The sequence below is a fragment of the Dunckerocampus dactyliophorus genome, chromosome 1, assembly GCF_027744805.1.
Source record: "Dunckerocampus dactyliophorus isolate RoL2022-P2 chromosome 1, RoL_Ddac_1.1, whole genome shotgun sequence".
NCBI lineage: Eukaryota > Metazoa > Chordata > Actinopteri > Syngnathiformes > Syngnathidae > Dunckerocampus > Dunckerocampus dactyliophorus.
The window spans coordinates 45,395,565-45,418,752 of NC_072819.1; the positions used below are offsets into that span (position 1 = coordinate 45,395,565).

Sequence of the window (23,188 nt, forward strand, 5' to 3'; positions counted from 1 at the left end):
AAAGCTACTGGAAATTAAATAATAGACTGCAGCTTTGAATTTGGGCCCCTTTATTTGCAAGTCCATATGACAGCATTTTACAAAACCTCCAAATGTCATGATAGGCCACTCAAGCAGGAGAATCTCATCCAACACCAAAACAAACCCAAAAGTTCTGACACTTCAGTGACTTTTCAATGGCTTGCTCACAAGTTAGAAGCAAAGAACAGATATAACAGTGAAAAGTCAGAATTGGGTTTGTAATTGTAGTTGTACATATGGCAGACAGACAGGGGAAGGCAGCTCCAAAGTGGATGGGGGTGGGGTATATCCCATCCTCAAGTGTGTCAGTGCAATTCTTTATATTTCAACCCCACTCAAAATAATACTAAAAAACACACACAAACACTCTGAAGCTTATTATATTCACATCATCCATACTGTGATATTTACATTTTTACCCATTCACAAACAGTATGGAAGACTTGCAGGATATGTACATCTGGTGCTACAAACACAGTGAACTAGTGTAGGAAATACACACATCTGAAATTAAAACTCTGTTTTACACATGTGCTTAGTCTGAAATTAGGGCATGTGACTGCTGTCTGAATATTCCCTTTTGTCTGTAGTTAATCAAAGATTGTAAAAAGAAAAAAACAAACAAACACACAAATTGAAACATCTTCGGAAACTGTGATATGTGTGTGATCAGGACTCGAGCAATAAGCAGTCCTCATTGTCAGTGGCAGGCAGCATGAGCTGTTGCTCGTAGTACAGGCTCTTGGCATAGTTGATCTCTTGGGAGATTTTGATAGCCAGAGATTCACTCTTCACATGGACCTGTGGAAAAAGCAGATTGCATTACAGCATCCGGTCTATTTGCTAAATGAGATGACAGCCAAAAGAATTTGTTTTTAAATAGTTTGAACATGTAATTAAAGAGAAAGTGCTACACTGCACTCATCTATACATGAGCATGCAAATGTGTGTTATCGCTTTATTACTGCAGTTTCCCTGATTTTGTGGTTAATTTAAACTTATACTGGTTATTTCTATTATGCAAGATGGCAATTATCATTCATAACTAGTGGGAGAAACATTTACATTGATGATACAGAATTGTCTAGGTTGTGTGCCTGTGCATGTGCATGTGTTCGTGCATGAGCAAGCATACTGCACTCACGCTCTTCAAACCGAGACGGCGCCAGGGATGTGAATTGTGCTTGAATGTGACACAGAGCGCTTACTCTAGTTAAACAATCTGGCCTTCAGGTGTCAAGTGTGCACGAATGAGGTATAAATTGTATTGTGAGATTGCGCCCTTAGACTCAGCTCTCAAGCAGTTTGAATAATGGAGAGATTTTTGGTCAAAGTGTGTAATTTCAGATCGGTTCCCGAGAAACACAATCCCATTTTAAACAGCACTTGTGTTTATTTTATATCCTAACAGAGAGAAATGATTTGTTGAATGTTGCCGGCTGGCCTATTAGACAATATAGGCAGGTGTGCTAAGGGTACCCTGGCCTCCAGCAGGTCCAAAAAAATCAAGGGGAAAAAAATTCACCTTCAATATAATTATATCAAAACTAGTCATTACTCTTAAAATGGACAAAAAACACTCACATTGAGTCAAATGTAAAGCAATGCCCAATATATATTACTATAAATAACACATAAGTCGCATCATTTTTGTTCAGTTTTGCATATACAGTAGTTGTACATAGGTATTTTATATAGCTTTGTATTTACTGTAGTTTTATTTAGTTTTTGTAAATACAGTAGTTACTAGTTACTGCACAGTATAAATATAGCTTATATAGAGAGTTATCATGTGCAAACTGTGTAGTTATTTAAATTGTTTGATGATTGTTGTATTTATAATTTATCACTATTATTATTTCTTGACTTATTTACAGTCATTGATGTCACGAAAAAAGTCCCGTTACCACTGAGAGTAGGTGGGCTTACCATGGGCTTCTGGTGAGAGGGTCCAGGGATGGCGACACCGCTACTAGTGCTTTCAGCCTTCTTGGTGAGCTGCACATACACTTTCCCGTGATCCTTGGACACCAGACTGTGATAGAGGTCGTCATACTTGATCTCCAGGAAAATGGCCTCACGGTCCACGTGATCTCCAGGCTTCAGGAAGTAGACCACTTTGGAGGAGATGAGCACACTGTAGCTGTCGATGGGCTCGACTGCGATGAAGCTGCCGTCAGGAAATGGAAGAAAACCCGTGAAAAGGAATGGTGTGTTCACCCCACTGTGTATGCAATCCAGTGTAACAGATCACACTTACAACTCAGACTGGATGTTGTCAGTGAGGCGGAAGAGCTGCTCCTGACCATCAGCCTGCAGGGCCGAGTAGCGAGGCAGGAGACCCTGAGGTCCCTTGCAACAGCGGGGTTTTCTGACACGCTGTACACTTAGCCTGTACGACACAGAAAGACCGCATGAAGATACGTTGGCTTATAGGTGTACATGTAGTATCAATGAGAAGAAAAGCTTGTTTACCAGGGCGTTTATCAGAATGGCAAAAATACAGAGTCCTGCAATGTCCCTTAATCCCTTAAGAATGGTCAAGCTTTACCCACCTGTGGTTACTGAGACTTGCCATGTCTCGAACCGTCTGTGCCGTCTCTGAAGCAAAGTCCAGTGCTCCGGCCACCGGTTTGGTCACTGTGCCGACCAGACCTTTACCCAGGCCAGAGAAAAAGCCACTGACGCCACCCTCCGTTTTCACCCCCTCAACAGTTGAGGTTATGATGCTCGTCATGCCTCCTATGATACCTGGATACAGGATACAGGAGATTAGCGAGTTGAGGCAACAAATAAAAATCAGAGGCAGACTGGCCATTGGGAGTACCAAGAGTTTTCCCGTTGGGCTGATCAATAATTGGCCCATTGATGGCTGTCTATTTATTCATTGTTGCGCCTTGCCTTGGTAATTACAGTACCTAAAATCCCAGGCCGGCCCGAGAACATGCTGCTGTAGACACAACAGAGTGGGTGAGTTGGCACAGTCAGAGCCACCCCTCCCGACACGCAGAACAAGCGCTGTGTGTAGGGCCCCACAATCCATGGGGTCGGGGGGTCGTGGGGGGGGCGTTTTGTGCAAAGGATACGCATCGCTGCCGTGACACGTGCCAAGTCAGTCCGAGGCGCCGTCACCAATTACAGAATAAAATCTCCAACTTCACCCGCTCTGTTGTCTGTCTCTGTTGGTGTAATGGAACATTCTGCTCCCTATCAAGGCAGAAGATGCAGGTTCCATCACAACCCTGGACCATTTTTTAATATAAACAAGAGGGGGCTCATAAAGGGGGGTGGATTGGGGCCAGTCTGAACCAACAAGTCCACAGCCAAAATTTTTGTCCCAGTCCACCCCTGCTGAAAGTTGTATGCTTCCATTTAACTACTTGAGTTGTATTCCAAGATGTATTTTTTAGTTGTATTTTTTTCTACATCCAGATAATATTTTTTTGTTTTTATGAATTCATCATTGTTGCAAGAGGCTCCAGAAAACCGCTAACTTCAGAATGCAATTCCAGTCACTCCATAGTTAGTTCCGGTAAAATCTATGTGCTCAAGTTACCAAGAAATAGGAGGCCTTGTGATCTTTTAAGATATCCCTGAGGAAACACATAGTATTTATATAGTATGAGACATAAGGACTCTGCCTAGAGTTTAAAAATGATTTGCCCAATGCTTCACAGTTCAGTCAAATTAAGCATATGGGCTGAATTCATACAATACAGCATAATAATAAAGAGATAATACCATGAGCTAGTCCGTGGATGCCTGCGACCAGGTGCTCTCCACTGGTGGCGCCATGGTATCTTATGTACTCTCGCTCAGTCTGGTGCCGGTTGTCCATGGTCTTTCCAAGCCCATCAGACAAAGTTCCTGCAAACTGATGGATGCATATATGGGCCCTCTATAACTAGTGCAGTGTTACCCTTGTTCTTTGCATTTCCTCATTCAAGGAGAAAACAACCAGCTGAGCGAATATGTACCTTGGCAGCAGAGTTAGACACACCGTGTGTCACATTCCGTATGAGGCCACCCACGTTTCCGTACTTGATGAGCTCAGACACACCCTCCGAGACGTCGTTGAGGAGTCCTATTGGATTTCCAAGAAAGTCCACAGAGCCCAAGATCTGAGCTGCCTGGCTGATCAGCTCCTTTAGTGAAAAAAAAAAAAAAAAACATTACACAGAGTGTGTGAGGGAATAAGAGAGGGACCAATTACAATGCCATCCACTGACTATTCACATTATATGTTACTATTTCCATACCCATATTAGCAGAAAAATTTGTTATCTTCTGCTTTTTCCTAAAATCCATTGCTGTTAAAGAACGACGCAATAAAAAGTACATTTTGCATCATATCACATGATATCTCAAATTATGCCGACACTGTTGCTTCCAGAGAAGAAGCTCCTACCTCTCTGAAATGCTTGAGGATGTCATTGATGATGATCTCCTGGGTCTCGTAGGGGTGCACTCTGGTGAATGGGTACATGTTGACAACAGCATCCTCAAAGCGAACCAGTGGAAATCCCAAGGTACCTTTCAAAGCCTGTATTGGCCACAAATCACGACTCAGAAACTCTATTCAAAGTTACTACACATACCTTTGTGCAAAGTACATTTTTGAAGCAGGGCAAAGAGATACCATGTGAAAAAGAATGCTTTCTGTTACCTTGAGATCAGCAGGCAGCTTGTGCGAGGTGAGAACGCTCAGCTTGACCTGAGGGAGGCTGATCTTCAGGTTCTCAAAGTAATAGCGTTTGGGGGGTCCTGCATCGTTATTGGGCCTCTCATGGAGGTTTTCATCCAGTTTCTCCAGCTCTGCAACCATAACATGCATAACCTTGTGTCTACATACAGGCAAACATGTTGCAATAGCACCTTTTACACAGTTGGGACTGTATCATGTATTTTGGCACTAACTATCCACGCATGAAAAGGCCTTATAAAATGCTCCACCAATTACTTTTCTATGTATTAATAGAACAACATCCATATTCATTTTATGGAACTGCTGGAACATCAGAAGTAATTCACTGAAAATGAACACACATCACATGTATTTGTAAGAGATGCTAATAAAATTCAATGGTTCACTCACCCGCTTCTGTCTGTCCATAACCAAAGAAGCTGAGCAGCTTGAGCAATAATTTCTCTTCGATGACAACACTGAAGCGTCCCGCTGTTACCATGAGGTGCTGCAGACACATCAAGGTTACATCATCACATCACAAGACTCTATCTGAACTGTCATGCTAATGTTTAAGATACTGACCTTGAAGATATCAGTGAGCATAAGGCTGCTGGGAACTTTGACAGAGTTGACTTGCAAGGCCGGCCCACTGTCAAGCACAGTGCCATCACTGGAAATTGGAGTCACACACAGCATCACAGGCTGGGTGGTACCTAGGAGCTGGTTGTCCACCTGACAACCACAATACACCAACAGCAATATAAGACATTTGTGAAAAATGCACACAGCTGCTGGATAAAATCTGCAGTACGATTCAGTATAAATAACATTGTAATGTGACAACTGCAATGTCAATAAACTATTCCATTTTGGTGAAAATTCGGATAAAAAAAAAAAAGAAGTGCCCCGACGCAGAATACAAATATTACAGTCCCGTCGTCTTACTTCACCCATACCATACATTATAGTTTGTATTATGGAGTTCGGCTTGCTTATGTTATGTGTTTTAACGACAATAACTGATTGTGTGTACAGGTCATTCATTGTCATCTTCTGCCTCTTTCTTGTCAGAGTACCTGATAATTGATATGAGAGAAACTGCCAGTCCCCACAACGGGTTTGCACAAACAACAAACAAACACAAAAAGAGCTGCACAACTGCAATATTACAGCCAATGTTGTACACCAGCTGTCAAATGAACATGTTTAATACAGAACAGGAGGGTGGTACATAAACCGTCTGCTTGACAGTGTTCTTGAGTGGTTTGCCATGCTGATATTCTGCATATTATGTGGGCACCTACAACATGCAAGTCAACACATAAAGCTAATGTGACTCATGCCAAATAATATGGTCTGCTTTTTAATCTTTTAGATCTCACCTGGATGTTGTTAATACTCATTTCCAACACCTCATTGGCAGCAGTGCGTGTGAAGTGGACATCAATACCGGACAGTGTGACAAACACAAGCTCCTCAGGAACCTTGTTGAGTAGCGACACACCGATTCCTTCCTCCAAGTTCACCAACACCTGGTAAGAATGATACCACATGTCATTCTGGCTTGTGCCCTAGCCAGGTCGTCAGGCAGCATGTTATATATCCTTGTACGAATCAGACATGTTCCATCTTTCTTTGGCAGGAGCCAATCACGAGCTATCAGTGTACTCACAACGAGCTTGCCAACCCATTGCAAATCGCAGGTCATTTATATATAACAGTTTTACAACATGAAAGTCTGACTTAGGGTGTCATCTTACTAAGAACACTTTACTAACAACACAAAATTCATCAGACATAAACTTAACACTCAAGTGTACCTGAAAATATAAAAACATGTACCAATATGAGTTCAAAAGGAAAAAACAACTGTTTAAGTTTTCCCATAATCCATTGCGTCTGAGCAACGCATTCATTGGGGCACTGCAATGACATCAGCCTCCCTCTGGGCTCTGGGTCCTCTGGCTCCTTCTGGTGGACAGAGGCAGCACTGCAGCAGCATCCACCATTTTCTATGCTGCTTGTCCTGTGCTGTGTGATGAGTTTAATGTTTGTAAGATGACACTGTGAGTCAGACTGTTATATTGAGTAATGACCTCCTGTAATTTACAACGATTTGACAAGCTCATTGTGAGGTTTTTTTTCATAGCTCATGATTGGCTCCTGTCAAATAAGGCGCTGCCTGGTCCTCACGGACTTGTGCGCACCACAATATGTCATTTTATGACGTGGACACGTGCGACTTATACACCAGAATTTACGGTAGTTAATGTTGACACATTTCTCTATTGTTATGCCTCTTTAAACAGTATATTTTGTTTAAGTGATCTAAAACAATATAGAACATCTGTGCTCTACGTGTAACATTAAATAATCTGTTTAGGGAACGTGAACTGGGTTTAGATGGTAGTGAGACAGGTTAGTTTTACCCTCCTGATGATGTGCTGTTGCAATAGTAATCCTTTGAGTTCTGTTTCTGTGTCATTTTTTTGTTCGCCAATATTTACTAATTATGATATTTTCTTACAACCTGGCTTTTATAGTTTTTATAAAACCAGAGGCCCTCCATGTCGCTTGTACCTCAAGCTCCTGTTCAGCTTCTTTTTTTTTCACTTCCTCTTTGCTCTTGTCTGGCTCTGCGCTTGGTGACTTGTGGGTGAGTCTTCTTTGGTTGAAGTCACTGATCTGTAAAAGGAGAATGAAGCTCAAACCACACCTTGTAAATAGAAATGTCCATAATCATTGTCAATAGTTATTTTGGGCCACTTTCGCAGTTGCCAGGGGTTAATATAGTACAATGCTCCTGTCCTTAAATAATGATTGCAAAACACTTTCAATGAGTCTAGTTGGTACCTGCAGAACACGTGTGGGTCCATCTGGCAGCACCTGAACAGACAACACCCCAGAACCAGGCCTCATCTTCTGGTTGATGAACTGCTGTTCAGGGCCAGGTTCCATAAGCCCAGAGTCTGGTCCCAACACCACCTCTGCTCCATCGTACAGGCCTTCAATACCACCCCTTACCTGGAAGGCACAAAATGAGTAACTGTTGGAAATGACATTACTAATGTACAAGAGTATTAAGGATTATTTAAATGATTCTGCTACATTCCTCTGTCACTTAATGCAGTGGTTCTCAATTATTTTCTGTCATGCCCCCACTGGGGGGCAGATATGTTTTTGTGTTAATAAAAAAGTACAGAAAATAGATTCATATTTCCACCTGTACTACTAGTCGGGGAAGGCCACAGGTCAGCATGCATGAGCTGAAGTGCCATGTCTGGGTGGTGCTGCGACGAGGGTCTGGTCTCCTTAGCATCAATGGCTCAAAACTGGTGGAAAACAGAACAACTGAAAAAAGTTTCCGTAGACTTGCTGAAACTACTAATTTCTCAGCACAAATAAAAATAGTGAGGTTGCACAAGTGTACTGCCTAATACTACTATTGATGTTGAAGCACATTGGTGTATACAATATAGCTGCACATACAGTAGTACTAACCTGTTATCACTGACAGCTGCAAGCCCTGCAATGTCCAGAACCAAAGAAGAGTCCATTGGGCGAGGTTGAGCAGGCTTGCTCTGCGGTGGAGAGGAGCCTTCATGACACAGCATACCAGTGCCTGTCATTCTCCATAGCTGGGAGCGCTTCCCAGGCTCCTACCAATGAAGAAACTTTTTTGAAAAATTATGTTGTGATTTCATTTTATAAAAAGTAAATATATTAAATTGATAAAGGTGATCGGCCAAGTAATGGCTCTATCCTTAGCTCCGGTCCCTTAAATTTGATCTGGTCGCAGTGGAAACACTTGTGAGGCCTTATTTAGACGCATGTTCCTTTCAAAATCATTCCAGGTCTGTTTAGTTCACCGCGGTGGATACCAATTAATGATCAAGACAATTAGAAGCATGTTTTTGTACCGCAGGGACTTTACCCTAGAACCAGAAACTTTACCCCGAGCTCCAGCCCATTTTTCTGGGCTGTTTTTCAGTCCTTCTTGGCAGGTAGAATTGTCAAGTATAGGCAAGTGTTACGAATACTTAGGCTAACACATTTGCAAACAAACTTATTAATAGCCACTAAGCACAGATTTTAGCTTGATTATTTTAGTATACAGAGACAACATAAATGAGACTTTTTGATAAGGCTTTCTGAATACATAATATAATACTTTCTCAATGCATTACTTATCAGTTGAGTTTGGAGAAGCCCTTTTATCCCCATACTGAACTTATTTTTGAATACCTTCTTTTTCAAGATGACCCTCTGTGTCTTTGTGTCCACATCAAGAACCAATTCAGCGCATGTTACCAGATGCTTCTTGCCAACAGGTCTCCTGCCACCACTCCTGCGTCAAAGACAAAAAAAAAAAAGGCTGCTTATAGCGATGCTTTTTAACGTTGCAAAATGCTCTACTCTAAGTGATCCATACTGTGAGAATGTGTGGGTGGCCGCAATGTAGATGAAATTCTCGTAGTACAACTTGTTGTATTCCCGGAAGAAGTTCATGTCAGCTGTGACCTCTGAAGACCCGGCTCCTTTCACAGTGAGAGTCAGGTATGGCGGCAGAGTTGGTTCGTCACAGGCATAGTCCAGTTCTGAGTCTGCCTTCACCTCGGTGTGCAGCTTGATGTCAACCACACCATGCTGCCAGAATTGGATAGGAACCTGAAGAGATTGGAAGAAAACTAATTCTTTGTATCCTATTTTCCAGATTATAAATCCCTTTGGAGTATCAAGTCGCATTAGTCAAAAGAGGAAAAAACAAATCTAAATTGCACTGGATTATTTATTTAGATATTTCACAAAATTGAAGGCCAAGAGTAGACATTTCATCTGGAAAGGCAAATTAGTCGACAACACAAGAGCACACAGATAAACAGGCTGAACAGGTGTCTGGTATGTTAACGTGACACATTATCAGTTATTTAACTACACATACCTGGGAGGCTGAATTGGCTAAATTTACATAACACGCCAGCAAGTCCAACAAGCAAGTCACCAGTAAGAAAGTTCACCAAGCTCCCGATCTCGTACCACATCACTGAAGCCATTAAATTCTTCATGCTGGGTGTCACAGGCCGACAGCACCCTCTCGTGGCTGTCAGCGGTAATGTTCACTCCTCGGTTCATGACAGTCAGTATGAATTAACATTTTAAACGTTAAATTATGTGTATATTTTGATATATATGTTGCACCTAACTCTAAGTTCCAGGACCAGCCAAACCATGAAAGAGTGTGACTTATAGTCTGGGAAATACGGTAATTGCTTTCATAAAAAACAACCCAAAAATCATCACACAAAAACTGAGGTTGAACCACCATCTTTGGGTGATTCCACTACCTAGTCTTCCTGTGGCTTTGTGTTCTGCTGTTATATAGTGTGTCTCACCAACTGATCACCTGCTCCTAAACTGCACGTGGGAGACCTCTTAAACCATGTAAGAAGCTATTTGGCAAAGGTGTTAAAGCAGCAGCATACCTCAGAGATGTTGTGGATACGGAATGGTGGGGGCAGTTGGTCAGTGTCAGTGAAGGAGATTTGGTAGGTGGCTCCCTTAATGGTGATCTCCGTACGAAGGAAGAAGCAATTCCCCATGGTGTCCCTTTTAAAACCAAGATTCAATTTAAAACCAGTTAATCTAAGGACATCACACAAAAGAATCAATGAGAGGCTCCAGGATAATGACGGTCAGCAGTCCATCGTGTTATAATATATATAGATATAGAGTTCTCACCTCATGTTCACATGGAAAGACTTGGGTTTGTTGACCTCAAACCCTCCTGACCAGGTGCATGTCGGGGAGTCCATGAGGCGCACGCACAACAACTGGTCATAGTCATTTCGGGGCCAGTGAAAGACCACGCTGGATCCTGGCAAGGTGGAGATGTAACCCTCTGGGTTGGCTGTACCCTAAAATGAAGTACATACAATGTATTTATGTAGCTCCAGTCAGAACAATGACAGAAATATGGCCAAAAGTGTCACCTCAAACCACAAGTCTAAAAATAAGTGCTTCTAGCTGCATCTCACTCACAACATTTTAAAAGACAACAAAACAATACAAAAACAGGTCATTCCTTACCTTTCCCCGAGCAAACTCTCGCTGAGCAAAGGCAAGTTTGTGTGAGGAGCTGTTATCCAGCAAGTAGCGGGGGGCAAAGGTCACAATGTGAGTGTCTCGGTAGCGTCCTTTTCCATTCCGCACACTGATACCTGTTTTGGTAAGACAGTCAGTCAATTCATGATGATAAAATCAGAGGAAGACAAAAATTGCATTGGACGGATGGTACAGTAAACCTGCATTTTGCTGGGTTGCAATCATGTGAGGCAGTGAAAGTAAATTCCAGCCTGACGCTTGGGGGGCACACATGGCCACACACAAACTCAGTATCTTTCTACAATGTTTGGCAGATAAATGTAAATAACGGTGCATGGTGTTGGAATTATTTGCTCCAACTGTACTAGTGTGTATGGTGTGTTGCATAAAGACATGAAATAGTTGAAAAAAAGGTGATCAAACAGCAGTGAAAGCTTATCTTTCATGTCAGACATAATGGATGTAGCAGATAAAAACAGCGCTTCTAACACACTGTATCTATCTTCGCTCTTATGCTACATCAGTCTGCATGAATACATTCTTGGATGTGTCCTTTATTGTTTTGCTGATCTGTTTTTCCATGGGGGTGTAGCATATGAACGTTAATAATAAATAATTAGTTGTAAAAACGCGATCACACCGCTGTTAACTTGTAAACTCCCATTAGCCTACAGTCGCCATGGGGGGGTCCACATTTGCTACTACTGTACATTTTTCTCGTAGTCTCGTGTTAGTGCAGTGTGGGTGTAACTTTATTACTTTGCGTCACAGTTCAAATACGGCTGGCACAGACTTTTTTTTTGGTGGGGAAGGAGCCTGAGCTGGCGGAAACTGTCTTCTTGAGACGGACTGGACTATTCCACTCTGGTGCCAGCAGTGAGAGGTGACAGGAAGGGGTGGCAATTTTTGTTGCCCCTAGGTTTGTGGCATGTATGTTGGTGTTTAACCCAGTGAAGGATAGGGTAGTTTCCCTCCGCCTTCGGGTGGGGGGACGAGTCCTGATCATTGTTTGCGCATATGTACCCGCCCTTTTTGGAGTTCCTAAAGGGAGTTCGGCAAAGTGCTGCCTCAGTGGATTCCCTCGTCCTGCTGGGGGACTTCAACGCTCACGTTGGCAGCGACAGTCAGCCCTGGAGAGGCGTGATTGGGAGGAACGCTGCCCTTGATCTAAACCCGAGCAGTGCTTTGTTATTGGACTTCTGTGCTCGTCACAGATTGTCCGTAACGAACACCATGTTCAAGCATAAGGGTGTCCACATGTGCATTTGGCACCAGGACACCCTGGGCTGCAGCTTGATGATCAACTTTGTGGTCGTGTTGTTGGATTTGCGGCCAAGGCCACTGATTCTGTTCATTACTTTTCTGGACAGAATTCGTAGGCGCAGCCGGGGCATTGAGGGGATCCGGTTTGGTGGCATCTGGTCAAGATGCCTTCCTGAGGTGGTGTTCAGGGTGCGCCTGACCAGTAGGAGGCCTCTGCAAAGACACAGGACATGTTGGAGAGACTATGTCTCCCAACTGGCCTGGGAATGCCTTGGGATCCACCGGGAGGAGCTGGACAAAGTAGCCAGGGAGAAGGAAGTCTGGGCTTCCCTGTTTAGGTTTCTGGCACCGTGACCCAACCTATGATAAGCGGTAAAAGATGGATGGATGGATGGATGGATGGATGGAGTACAGTACGTCTTCCTTAACCACAAGCACGATCATTACAATTTCTTGAGGATGCAGTGGCTGACATCTCATGAGAAAAGTTAGTCAAGCTACATTCGCTTCTGAATTACTGGGCAAAACTGTCCAATAATGTATTGCATCGATAAATGTAAACATTTTTGCATTTAATTCACAGACATTTTATTCACTAACCCAAAAAGAACACACTCTTTGCTGATACAATAACAGAAAAAGCAGAATTTGGAAAAAAACAAAACTGAATTTGGGAAAAAAATAAAATGGTAAGAATGGGGTCCTATATGTAGGAAAGTGTTACTAATTGATACACGAGAGAGAACAGAACAACTTGCCAATGTTGTAGATGAGGCCAGGCCTGTTACCATGCTGGATAACCTTCACTGCCCTGACTCCACTTCCTCCATCCAGGGAGAAACCTTGGCACCACCCAGGAACGCCATCTGGATGGATCCCCTTTCCAACCCGCATAGTACACCTGAGTTTTTCAAAAGAAAAATTTTCCACAATTTGAGAAAAGAGCTTTGAGCTTTGAGTTTGGGCACACTGCTCCTGATACAAACTTACATGGCAGGCTGTTCCTTGTCAGTGTAGCAGAAGAGCAATGGACTGAGGCTTCGGGCTAGTTCATGCTCATCAAACTGACCTGCTGCATCTACTTTGCCATTGTCTTGTCTGAAAATCAGTGGAAGGCCTGAAAAAGGGAAATCACTTTAACAAATGACCGAGTTTGCTTGTTTTTCAAATGCCATTTTATCAATCAAAAGTTGAACCTGTCTTGTTGATAAGCCAGTAGGGGGCAGAAATCAGAATCTTCAGTGCCCCCTGTGCTCGCAGAATGATGCGAATGGTGAGGCAAAGCAGACGCTTGTTTGTGTCGTACAGCCTCATTCGTACTACGTAATTTTGAGTTCCAGGAGGAATGAGCAGCTCTTTGCACACAGGGAAGTTCTCCAACAGGACACCTGAAAAGACAGACATTATGAGTAAAAAGGGAACATATCAGCCAGTGACTTCTTTTTGTTCCCTCCCTGACCTAGCTCCATGTTCTGAGAGGTGTCCACAGCATGAAGCACAGCTTCTTTTCCTGGTTTCAGTGAACCTTTGTTGGAAGTTCCCTTCACATAGTAGTTGAGGTCACAGGGTAGCAGGTTGGCCAGCACCACAGTCGGCAATAGAAAGATGGTGTGGCCTGGCTGTCGATAGATCTGATTAGTGTTACCTGAAACCCTTTTGGCAGGTCGCTGATCAGGGTAGTTTTCTTTTTTTATGACCACACAAAACCTAAAAAGCGCAGCGAAATTAGATTAGGGATTAGGGAAGCGTAACCGAGAAAATACAGAGAAAAGGGTGTGGCTGACTACTTCTACCTGAAGTTACGCTTGAGGTTGTCATCAAAGTCTGCCGACTGGCAATCCCTCTTGCTACTGCTGATCTCTCCAGGCCGCTCCACGCTGGTCCAGTGGATGGGAACTTTACAGAAAAACAAGCCCAGGCCCTTGGGCCGGGCTTGTAACCGCCATGACGTCAAGTGGAGTGGAACTGCCAAGGCCTGGTTGGGCAAAATGGGAGGCAACACCACTGGTTCTGTTGACGTAAGGATACAGTTGGTAAATTCATACAAAGGGCATGGCATGTATAGAGGTTAAATGAAATGAAGGAACAAAAAAAATTTATAACGCAGGACAATAAAAAAATGCTTGAGACAAAGTTTCCCAAACTTGGGATGAGGACACATTTTGAGGATATACTGTATAAACTACATCAAGTAAATGGGGAAAAAATGGTAAAAGAAAAATAGGAAGTGGTGCAGTGCCGTACTGTCAGGCGCAGAGGGGCTGTCAAGTCTTATCTCCATGGGCACATCCAACTGATTCTTCAGAATGAGGGCAGATCGCACTGTTATAACCTTTCTGGCACTTCCCTCCATGGTAATGGAGAAGACCACTCTGACCGGAGGCAGCGCTGAGAACTGAGAGAAAGTTATTGTGCAAACGTTAACACATGCGTTGCCAGTGACTCAGATTTTGTGTTTCACAAACTCTGCAGCTTCAGCATTCTAAAAAGATGTTTTAAAAGTTTCTGGGCCTTGGATTACAGCGCTCCGAGTTTCAGCATTTTGTGGTTACGTCTGCGCACCCACAAATGAATTAAAAACTTAATTTTAGTCTGTAAACACTGGACTCTCTTGAGAGTTAATTTCAGCATGCGTAGTGGATGAATACACATCATTATGTCTCCCAAGAGTAAGGCAGGCTCTTCTGGAGGAAATGCGCCACAGAAAAGAAAAGCCATCACCGTAGAAGTGAAAATTAACATACAAAAGGTCTGAGAGACGACCATCACAACCATCATTAAGGATAAAGAATGTAACCTTCAGCATATTAAAGCATCTGTTCCTATGAAAGGGACAGTAATAACTGGTGTTTTAACTGGTGTTTTATTGTTTTATTAGTTCTCCTGCGTGTTGTACTTCTTCCTCCCAATAAGCCACAGAGTAAAGGTAAGGATGCATTCCCCTTTTTTAAATTGCAACTTTATTAAATTCTTGTATTTAATCTTTTTATTACTGTATTTTATATGTCCTGCATATGTTCTGTGCAAAGTGTGAGTGACTTAAGTTAATTTAGGTATAAGATCCGACGTACAACATAGTGTCGGAACGCAACTTGTACGTAACCCGAGGACCACCTGGACACAGAAACGTTTTGACTACTAAATTCATATTTAACGTACTAACTCAGAACTTCAGCCATTTCCTCAAGCATATCAAGCTGTATTGAAATTGATGATGGTGATGAGCATTAGAGCTACAGTGTGTATCATTTTTATAATACACACTGAACTTACATAGACATGCGGGTGAATTATGTTGGTCCTGCTGATTGGACTGCCAACCTGGTGAAATGTAAGTGGAAAAACACCCAAAACATTAGAAGGCATTTTTTTCAATATGGAATGTAATTTTTTTTAGGTTAGAATGTTCGCTTACAATGTTAGATGCATTGTTTCTGTCCGGAGCTGCATAACGAAAGAAAATCCCCACTTTGTCCACAGATACTGGCTTCACTTGCTCCCATCCACACACTCGTACAAGCAGCTGATGGAGCTTCAACTCATGAGTGTGCCTGTAGGAGGAAATAATGACCTGTAGAAATGCTGTTACAAAGCCAAAACAAAACGACACTGCAGGACCATATACAGTCCATCCATGGTTGCCTGCCTATTCATGGTTCATATTTGTGGATTTCTTTACTCTGCATTAGATTGTAAATAAGGGCCGCACGGTGGCCTAAGTGGTTAGCATGTTGGCCACGCCGTCACAAGATCGGGAAGATCTGGGTTTGAATCTCTATTGGGCATCTAGGTGTGGAGTTTGCATGTTCTCCCCTTGTGTGCGTGGGCTTTCTCTGGGTACTCCGGTTTCCTCCCACATTCCAAAAACATGCATGTTAGTAATTGGAGACTCTAAATTGTCCACAGGTATGAATGTGAGAGTTGTCTATATGTGCCCTGCGATTGACTGGCGACCAGTCCACGGTGTACCCTGCCTCTCACCCGAAGTCAGCTGGGATAGGTTCCAGCACACCCGCAATGGAGGGATTACTTAAATAGAATCAATAGAATGTTTAATGCCGCTGTAGCTATGAATCTGTTGGTGCTGTCTCACAAGTAAATTCACTCAACATTTTCCAGCAAGAAGATGCTTTGACAAGACGTCATTCCAGCCAATCGCAGGGCACATATAGACAAACAACCATTCACACTCACATTCATACCTATGGACAATTTAGAGTTGCCAATTAACCTAACATGCATGTTTTTGGAATGTGGGAGGAAACCGGAATACCAGGAGAAAACCCCCACACGCACGGGGAGAACATGCAAACTCCACACAGAGATTCAAACCCTGATCTTCCCGATCTCTTGACTGTGTGGCCAACATGCTAACGACTAGGTCACCGTGCGGCCCTTTGACAAGACGTGTTATGGTGTATTTGCACTTTTTTTTTATTTTTAAAAAGTACAATAGTGTATATTGTATGCCTATAATTGTTTCTTAATGTATAAAACTGAATTTAAAATGTGTTTAATAACTGTCAGAGGATTATTATAGGGTTTAGAGACTTCAATTAAAATTGAATAAGGTCAGAGGATTATTATAGGGTTTAGAGACTTCAATTAAAATTGAATAAGGACCATTTATGAAATTTTGCTCAGGTCCGAACCTCATTTTGCCTTAAATTGCATCAAACAGACTAGCTCATATGAATGTCAAATATAACAAAGCCCTGCACATCACCCAATTGTTTTAATACAAACACAATTATCTTGGCACCTAAATTTAGTTTAAAATAAAACGGGATCAAATGTCACATAAATAATAAAAGGTTTGACTGTACAAATAATGAAATGAACGCAATGGGCATATTTTTTGGAGTGAAATAACATTGCACCGGTTTCAGATATTCTTGTTATTGTTGTGGCAAACTGACATTGGGATTTGCCCGATTTTGTCACACAATTCCTCTTTTTGTTTACCTTTGAGTAATGTCTCTGCAGCAGAAGCACTCCCTCACGACCGTCCCGTCAGTGATGGCTGTTTTGTTTTGCTCCTATATCCATACAATCCTGAGTGAGCACTCATTTGACGTTGCTGTGCTATAAATGAATGCGTGATGACTCTTGTAGATCACACATCAGACTTGGGTGGATACGTCCCCTCGAATGATCTGTGTTTTGTCAGGTAATGTCACGTCACATTTGCGCTTTTGACCAGCGCTACAGTTTCAGAGCATATGAAACACAGCGATTTGCCACTGGATTCTGGAAGAATGAACATCTATTAGTCCGTCCATTTGCTTTTTTTAATGTTCGGTATTTCGGTATCAAATTTTCTTACTTTTGATCAAGCCATGGTTCTCTCATCAACTTCTTGGCAAGTAAAAAAAACAATGTCATTGGCTCATTTTGACTGATGTCACCCCCGTGTTTGCTGTCACGTAACCGTAATAACTGAAGTAATTACGCCCACAAACTGCAACTGCGATCGGTCCACAAGCACGATTATGTTATTATTATTATATATACCATTCACTTTAATTGGCCACGGGTCCGTAAAGCGCCATCACTGGGTTGATAGCCAGACCGAGGGCCACCATTTGGTGATGGCTGGTTTAGAGTATCAAAAATAGGCAATTGCACAGTTCCTTATTCAGTTTTTTTGCCATTTGTGGGAGGGGTCATAGGTAACCTACGCAAATAGCAGGGATCCACTGTGCTGCATCTTTACTTTATCCAAAATGGTCTACACTCCAGGACTACATTCCTGTTACCAACTAAGAGTTGCATTAGGACAATGTGATCGTCATGTGTCAATGCAACACTTATTGTAAAACAACGGTGTTCTTTTGGCTCAAATAGCTTTGATACTGTTGAAATTATGTTTAGAGTTGTACCTGTGGCGAAGTTTCTCCCGTGCTTCAAACTCAAATGGAATCTCCTCCCCAGGAGATACCTCTCGCCACTGACTGACATTGTGGCTATCATCATTGCCTGGACCGTGGAGGTCTCCAATGGAGTCTGCACTACTGCTGTGAGAGAGTGCCACCCTGAAAGAAAAAATGCAAGTAGCTTTAACTGCCGATACGGGTGAAACCGTGAAGCCGTGAAACCACTTCTTTGTCCTTTGTCCAAATACTTTAGAGCCCCTGATAATTGAGTAGTGTATTTTTGTATTGCTGTGTTTTATCGTTATACTATTCTATCCTATACAGTCGTCCCTTGTTTATCAAGGATAACTGGTTCCAGACCCGACCTCGATAAGCGAATTTCCGCAAAGTAGGAATTAATATACATAAACAGAATGTTTTCATAGTTAAGAGCACAGAAAGCCAATACAATTTTTAGCATTATTAGAGCCCTGTAGACATTAAATTCCACCCCAGTAGTCACTTTTACACTCCTATTACTCTTTGTTTACATCACATTGCACAGGCTACGGGATCACTGCAGGGCCCTAACAGACGGCCGCGCTAGCATAGCAAGCTACCGAGCTAACCAGTGAGCCTCTCCAATTTACTTATTCCAAAGTAAGAAAGTGTTTCGGAGTGGGGGAGAAGGACAATGAAGCCAAAAACCTATCACTTCCACACAGAATGACAGGACAACCTTTATTTCACTCGATCTCAGCCATGGCAAGTTGGCTCGGGTCTGCTGGCTCAATAGCCAGTCTCCATGCAAATGTAATCACGTCTCACATTACTGATGCCTCGTGAACAGAATAATGTGAACAGAATAATTCAATATTTATATTTTTGTATTAATAAGAGGCCATAGTCAACCACGAAGCAGCCATCATTCATTAATTATTTATTGAAAAACTGTGATATAGTGAGGGAGCGATATTCGAACCACGATATACCGACGGACGACTTTACTGTGAATGGCAATAGTTCTACTAACCTTGTGGGGGTTGTAGTCAGAGTGGCAAACCACATGGTGCATCCTGTATGGTTGCGCAAAGCATATGGTACAAATGGCTGCCTCTTCTTGGAAAGCTTAACATCTCCTAGAAATAGAAATGGTAATTATTTCAATGAATCCATTTAATAATTACAATTAAACAGGTATGACCTGATGGGTTTATTTACTGTGATTTTTGATAGTACAAATGTATTTACAAGATACATTTGAGGTTTTTGTATTGTAAACTGTGTTGCCTTGCAGTAGAATATATCAAGTTCCCTTGGTAGAAAACAATTTCAAGACAGAAGCTAGCTTTGAAAGTGAGTGTGCTGCTGCAAGAAATGATACTCTGGAGGTGCACCTCTGGAGTCTGGAGTTTGCTGATCAAAACTGGTCAAGCTGGCTGTGCTCCGAGTTCTAAGGTGAGAGAGGGAAGCACCTGGAAGGGGATGCAATAGACAGTTAACAAAAGAGAGAAATGTAGACTGGATGCCCGATATTGGCTTTCTTACCGATATCAGATATACCAATATTACCAATAGTATTATCAACCAATACCGACATATGCAGCAGCTCTTCCTTCAAACTAATGTTGTGTAATGAACACATTATGCTTCATTTACTGTGATGCCACTGGGATGCATTAAAAAAAAAAACACTTGGTGCAAAATAAGACAAATACTGCGATATGCGATACAACTTATGGAAAAAGTGCCATACATTTTAAACATTTTGCCACAACAAAATAGTCATGACAAAAATCATGACCAATGGTCTGCTATTATAACATGTCCTACTATCAAGTGCAACGATACAATTGGGAAAGCTGCACATTTCTAAGCGGCACAAACATCCGTGTAAGAACAAAGTAAAGTGCAAAGCATGAAACTCTTGACTAATACAATCAGTGAAATTATACACTGATTATAGCTGGGTAGAAAAACACATGGTGGTAGAAAACTACAATGTATCCTACTGGGCATCCAACAATTCTTCATAACACATAATATGTATTTGTACATTGTCAGGTTCCAATAATAAGGCCAGCTGCCAAGGAACTGCTGACCAAATGTTTCATCAAAATTTAACCTACTCAAACCTACTACAGTGAACACCCCCACCTATTGTTTTGAAAGTCGACCAAATTGAATACTGTATTCCTCAACAGGACATTACATTTGTAATGCACTTGACTGTAATGTCATACATGATTAAATCTTAATGATTCAAATTCTTTACATGGCATTTCAGTGAATGGGTCTCTTTCTAGACTCACTCTGTCCAAAGTTGGGTGGGTCAACCGAGGAACCTATCCAGGACAAGGTGGGGGAAGACTGAGCTGTCTGTTCATCCTTGTTACAGTAGTCTGCTATCCAAGAAGTCTTGGTTGTGTTGTACTGTTCTGTATAAAACAATAAATACACAAAAACACGTTCAACATCGTTCAGCGGCTCAAATGGACTGTGCATGTGTGCAGTCAGGCGTTGTTTTTACTCACCCAACAGGACAGAAGTGATGTTGACATCAAGTCGTTGCTTGGCTCTAATACTCATCTTGAGACGTGGAGGATGGAGTCTGCCAGCGGCTTGCTGTTGCCAGGACAGGAAGCATGGCCAGGGCTCGATAAAGGGCTCCCAGCCTGTCACACACAAGACATTCTGGTCATTCTAGTTCCGCAAACTGACAATACTGCTTGTAAACAATACATATGTAAAAAGACGATGTACAAAAATGACAAATATCCAGTTGTTTATGTCGGTTGTTAATGATAATAATGTATAAGGTTCCATTGTAACAAAATTATTAATTAAATATGGATTATAACATAGTATCGTTTCAGATGCAAGAGCAATAACAATATTGTTTCATTCAGTTTAATATTCTGTAAATTCCAGACCATACAGATACACATATATACACACATATTCAGGTCTGGAATTTACGGTAGCTACAGACAATGGGTTGAATGTGACTGCAGCCCACCCACCGCTCAGAATTGTATAAAGACACGCCCCCTTCAAACCGGTTACATGCTAATGGTCATCGGCAAACAGTAAAGAAGAATTGGATATTGGATATAATTGGATGAATATTGGACAAATTGAGCTTTGTTTACAAAACAGCTGTCCAGGAAGTGGCGAGGGCAGAGGAGCAGTGACCATGAGGTAGGTCTTTAGCTCCCCGAAGAGGGAAAAAAAACATTCAATTGCTGCATCATTCTGGTTTAGACCAACCGTTCTTTCATCCAAAAAAACACTTTCTGTCTGCCATTTTCAAGAAAAAGCAACAAACAAACTTTTTTTTTTTTTTAAAAAGCTAGCTGTCATACATGGACTTCTTAAATTTGTGATGCGAAACATTCACAAGATCTCATAGAAATCTCGTGACTTTCTTGCAACCACCCATTCATGAGATTTAGGAGTGCATAAAAATGAAAACAGAGATCACTTAAAAACAGACCAACCTCTTGATATGGTACGTCAACATCATGTAGAACAAGAGTACAACATTATAAATCTAAGTCTGAAAAGTTGCAAATGTAGGTTAGGGCCCCTTTAGTAATGAGTAAAGATGCACTCTAATTACCTGCCAGTTCTCTGTTGTAGTAGTCTCCTGAAAGAGTAAAGCTGGCGTTGCCCTCCTGGGTGGAACCAATACGCTGCAACACATTTAATCCTGAAATAACACACACAATTTGCCTGAGACGAAGACTTTATCCCTTGAGGTATTAGATATTATACTATTGCTAACTTTTCTTTTTTCCCCCATGAATCCGTACAGTGTGTTGATAATTGAATAATGTGGTCGTATCTTGATAAGACTTACTGGAGAAGGTGAGCTCAGCAAGTGGTATGTCACAGTCCAGACAGTCATCAATGAAACAGATGCAGATGCTCTCTGCCTTCACTTCTATCCCTGACAGAGCAGCTGCCTGACTGGAAGCACCAGAGTCAGCGCTGGCTTTGGACCGGCCTGCAATGTTCTCAGCATTTTCAAGCAACCATGTGGCAGCCTGATCCAGGTGACCTACAAGACAAAACACAGGTAAACTTAGTCACAGTGGAGATTTCAACTGACCAACAGCTATATTAGTGACGATCAGATTCACCTTTACAGAGGATGAGGGCTTTTTTACAGTCTTCTTTGCTGAACCCAAGATCCTGCAAATGAATTAGCTGGCCCTCTATGGAAGCAAAAATCATTTAAGCAACACAATAACAAAATGCCATGACTGTACTTTGAATAGCTTTTTAAAGTATGCATATACTGTATCACCCTATAAAACACAAATCATAGCTACACATTGTGAAACAAAAAAAATAACAAAAAGAAAAAATATTATTAAAAATAAACGAACAAAAAACTGAAACAGTAAAACAGTACAAATACCCATAAAATTTGCATACCTATAAAGGCAAGACCTTTTCTCTTGGAGCGTTTGGGTGTATCCACTGGCACCGTGTGAGCTGAAGTGACAACATCAGAGTCAGAGGCTGATGGGGGATTTACAGCAGGGATGGATTTGGCAATGGCCAAGAAGAGTTGTATGTCATTATAAGATAAACGGATGTCCAAAACAGGAAACTGGATCTGCATGAAGATCACACACAGAATTTAATGCAGCATAAAACCCAAGTCGTAAAACTGTTCATTCTATGAATAACACAAATATACTCAGCAAAAATATCAATGCAACACTTTTGTTTTTGCTCCAATTTTCATGAGTCGAACACAAAGTAAAACTTTTTTATGTACACAAAAGGCCTACAGTGGCGTGTAAAAGTGTTTGGCCTCTTTCTGATTTCTTATTTTTTTGCATGTTTGTCACACTTAAATGTTTCAGGTCATCAAACAAATTAAAATATTAGTCAATGACAACACAACTGAACACAAAACGCAGTTTTTAAATGAAACCTTTTATTATTAAGGGAGAAAAAAATCCCAACTACATCGCCCTTTGTGAAAAAGTGATTGTTCCCTAAACCTAATAACTGGTTGGGCCACCACAACTGCAATCAAGCGTTTGCAATAACTTGCAATCTTGCAATGAGTCTCTTACAGCACTGTGGAGGAATTTTGGCCCAGTCATCTTTCCAGGTTTTCCAGCATGAAGCGCCTTTTAAAGGTCATGCCACAGCATCTCAATAGGTTTCAGGTCAGGACTTTGACTAGACCACTCCAAAGTCTTCATTTTGTTTTTCTTCAGCCATTCAGAGGTGGACT

The 23,188-nt window shown here is 41.8% G+C and overlaps 1 protein-coding gene across 5 annotated transcripts in view; it reads right to left on the reverse strand.

The window, feature by feature from the left end:
• Window positions 1-47: 47 nt before the first annotated feature.
• The window catches only part of vps13d (vacuolar protein sorting 13 homolog D), a 53,869-nt gene continuing 30,728 nt past the window's right edge, over window positions 48-23,188 (reverse strand). For all 5 annotated transcript variants that reach the window (XM_054773850.1, XM_054773860.1, XM_054773879.1 and 2 more), the window contains exons 35-71: window positions 22,372-22,555; window positions 22,074-22,148; window positions 21,791-21,991; window positions 21,551-21,640; window positions 20,463-20,603; window positions 20,241-20,366; window positions 19,326-19,403; window positions 18,962-19,067; window positions 17,956-18,108; window positions 15,489-15,624; window positions 15,347-15,394; window positions 14,318-14,468; window positions 13,867-14,083; window positions 13,533-13,780; window positions 13,270-13,461; window positions 13,064-13,190; window positions 12,832-12,974; window positions 10,796-10,926; window positions 10,448-10,623; window positions 10,192-10,315; window positions 9,141-9,376; window positions 8,954-9,056; window positions 8,210-8,367; window positions 7,932-8,040; window positions 7,562-7,732; window positions 7,289-7,393; window positions 6,091-6,240; window positions 5,291-5,440; window positions 5,117-5,213; window positions 4,688-4,836; window positions 4,430-4,564; window positions 3,999-4,166; window positions 3,763-3,895; window positions 2,577-2,772; window positions 2,282-2,413; window positions 1,951-2,191; window positions 48-822 (exon numbers count right to left, since the gene is read on the reverse strand). In XM_054773850.1, coding sequence (XP_054629825.1) covers window positions 691-822; window positions 1,951-2,191; window positions 2,282-2,413; window positions 2,577-2,772; window positions 3,763-3,895; window positions 3,999-4,166; window positions 4,430-4,564; window positions 4,688-4,836; window positions 5,117-5,213; window positions 5,291-5,440; window positions 6,091-6,240; window positions 7,289-7,393; window positions 7,562-7,732; window positions 7,932-8,040; window positions 8,210-8,367; window positions 8,954-9,056; window positions 9,141-9,376; window positions 10,192-10,315; window positions 10,448-10,623; window positions 10,796-10,926; window positions 12,832-12,974; window positions 13,064-13,190; window positions 13,270-13,461; window positions 13,533-13,780; window positions 13,867-14,083; window positions 14,318-14,468; window positions 15,347-15,394; window positions 15,489-15,624; window positions 17,956-18,108; window positions 18,962-19,067; window positions 19,326-19,403; window positions 20,241-20,366; window positions 20,463-20,603; window positions 21,551-21,640; window positions 21,791-21,991; window positions 22,074-22,148; window positions 22,372-22,555 — 5,412 coding nt within the window. In that variant the 3' untranslated portion in view covers window positions 48-690. The remainder of the gene's footprint in view (window positions 823-1,950; window positions 2,192-2,281; window positions 2,414-2,576; window positions 2,773-3,762; window positions 3,896-3,998; window positions 4,167-4,429; window positions 4,565-4,687; window positions 4,837-5,116; window positions 5,214-5,290; window positions 5,441-6,090; window positions 6,241-7,288; window positions 7,394-7,561; window positions 7,733-7,931; window positions 8,041-8,209; window positions 8,368-8,953; window positions 9,057-9,140; window positions 9,377-10,191; window positions 10,316-10,447; window positions 10,624-10,795; window positions 10,927-12,831; window positions 12,975-13,063; window positions 13,191-13,269; window positions 13,462-13,532; window positions 13,781-13,866; window positions 14,084-14,317; window positions 14,469-15,346; window positions 15,395-15,488; window positions 15,625-17,955; window positions 18,109-18,961; window positions 19,068-19,325; window positions 19,404-20,240; window positions 20,367-20,462; window positions 20,604-21,550; window positions 21,641-21,790; window positions 21,992-22,073; window positions 22,149-22,371; window positions 22,556-23,188) is intronic.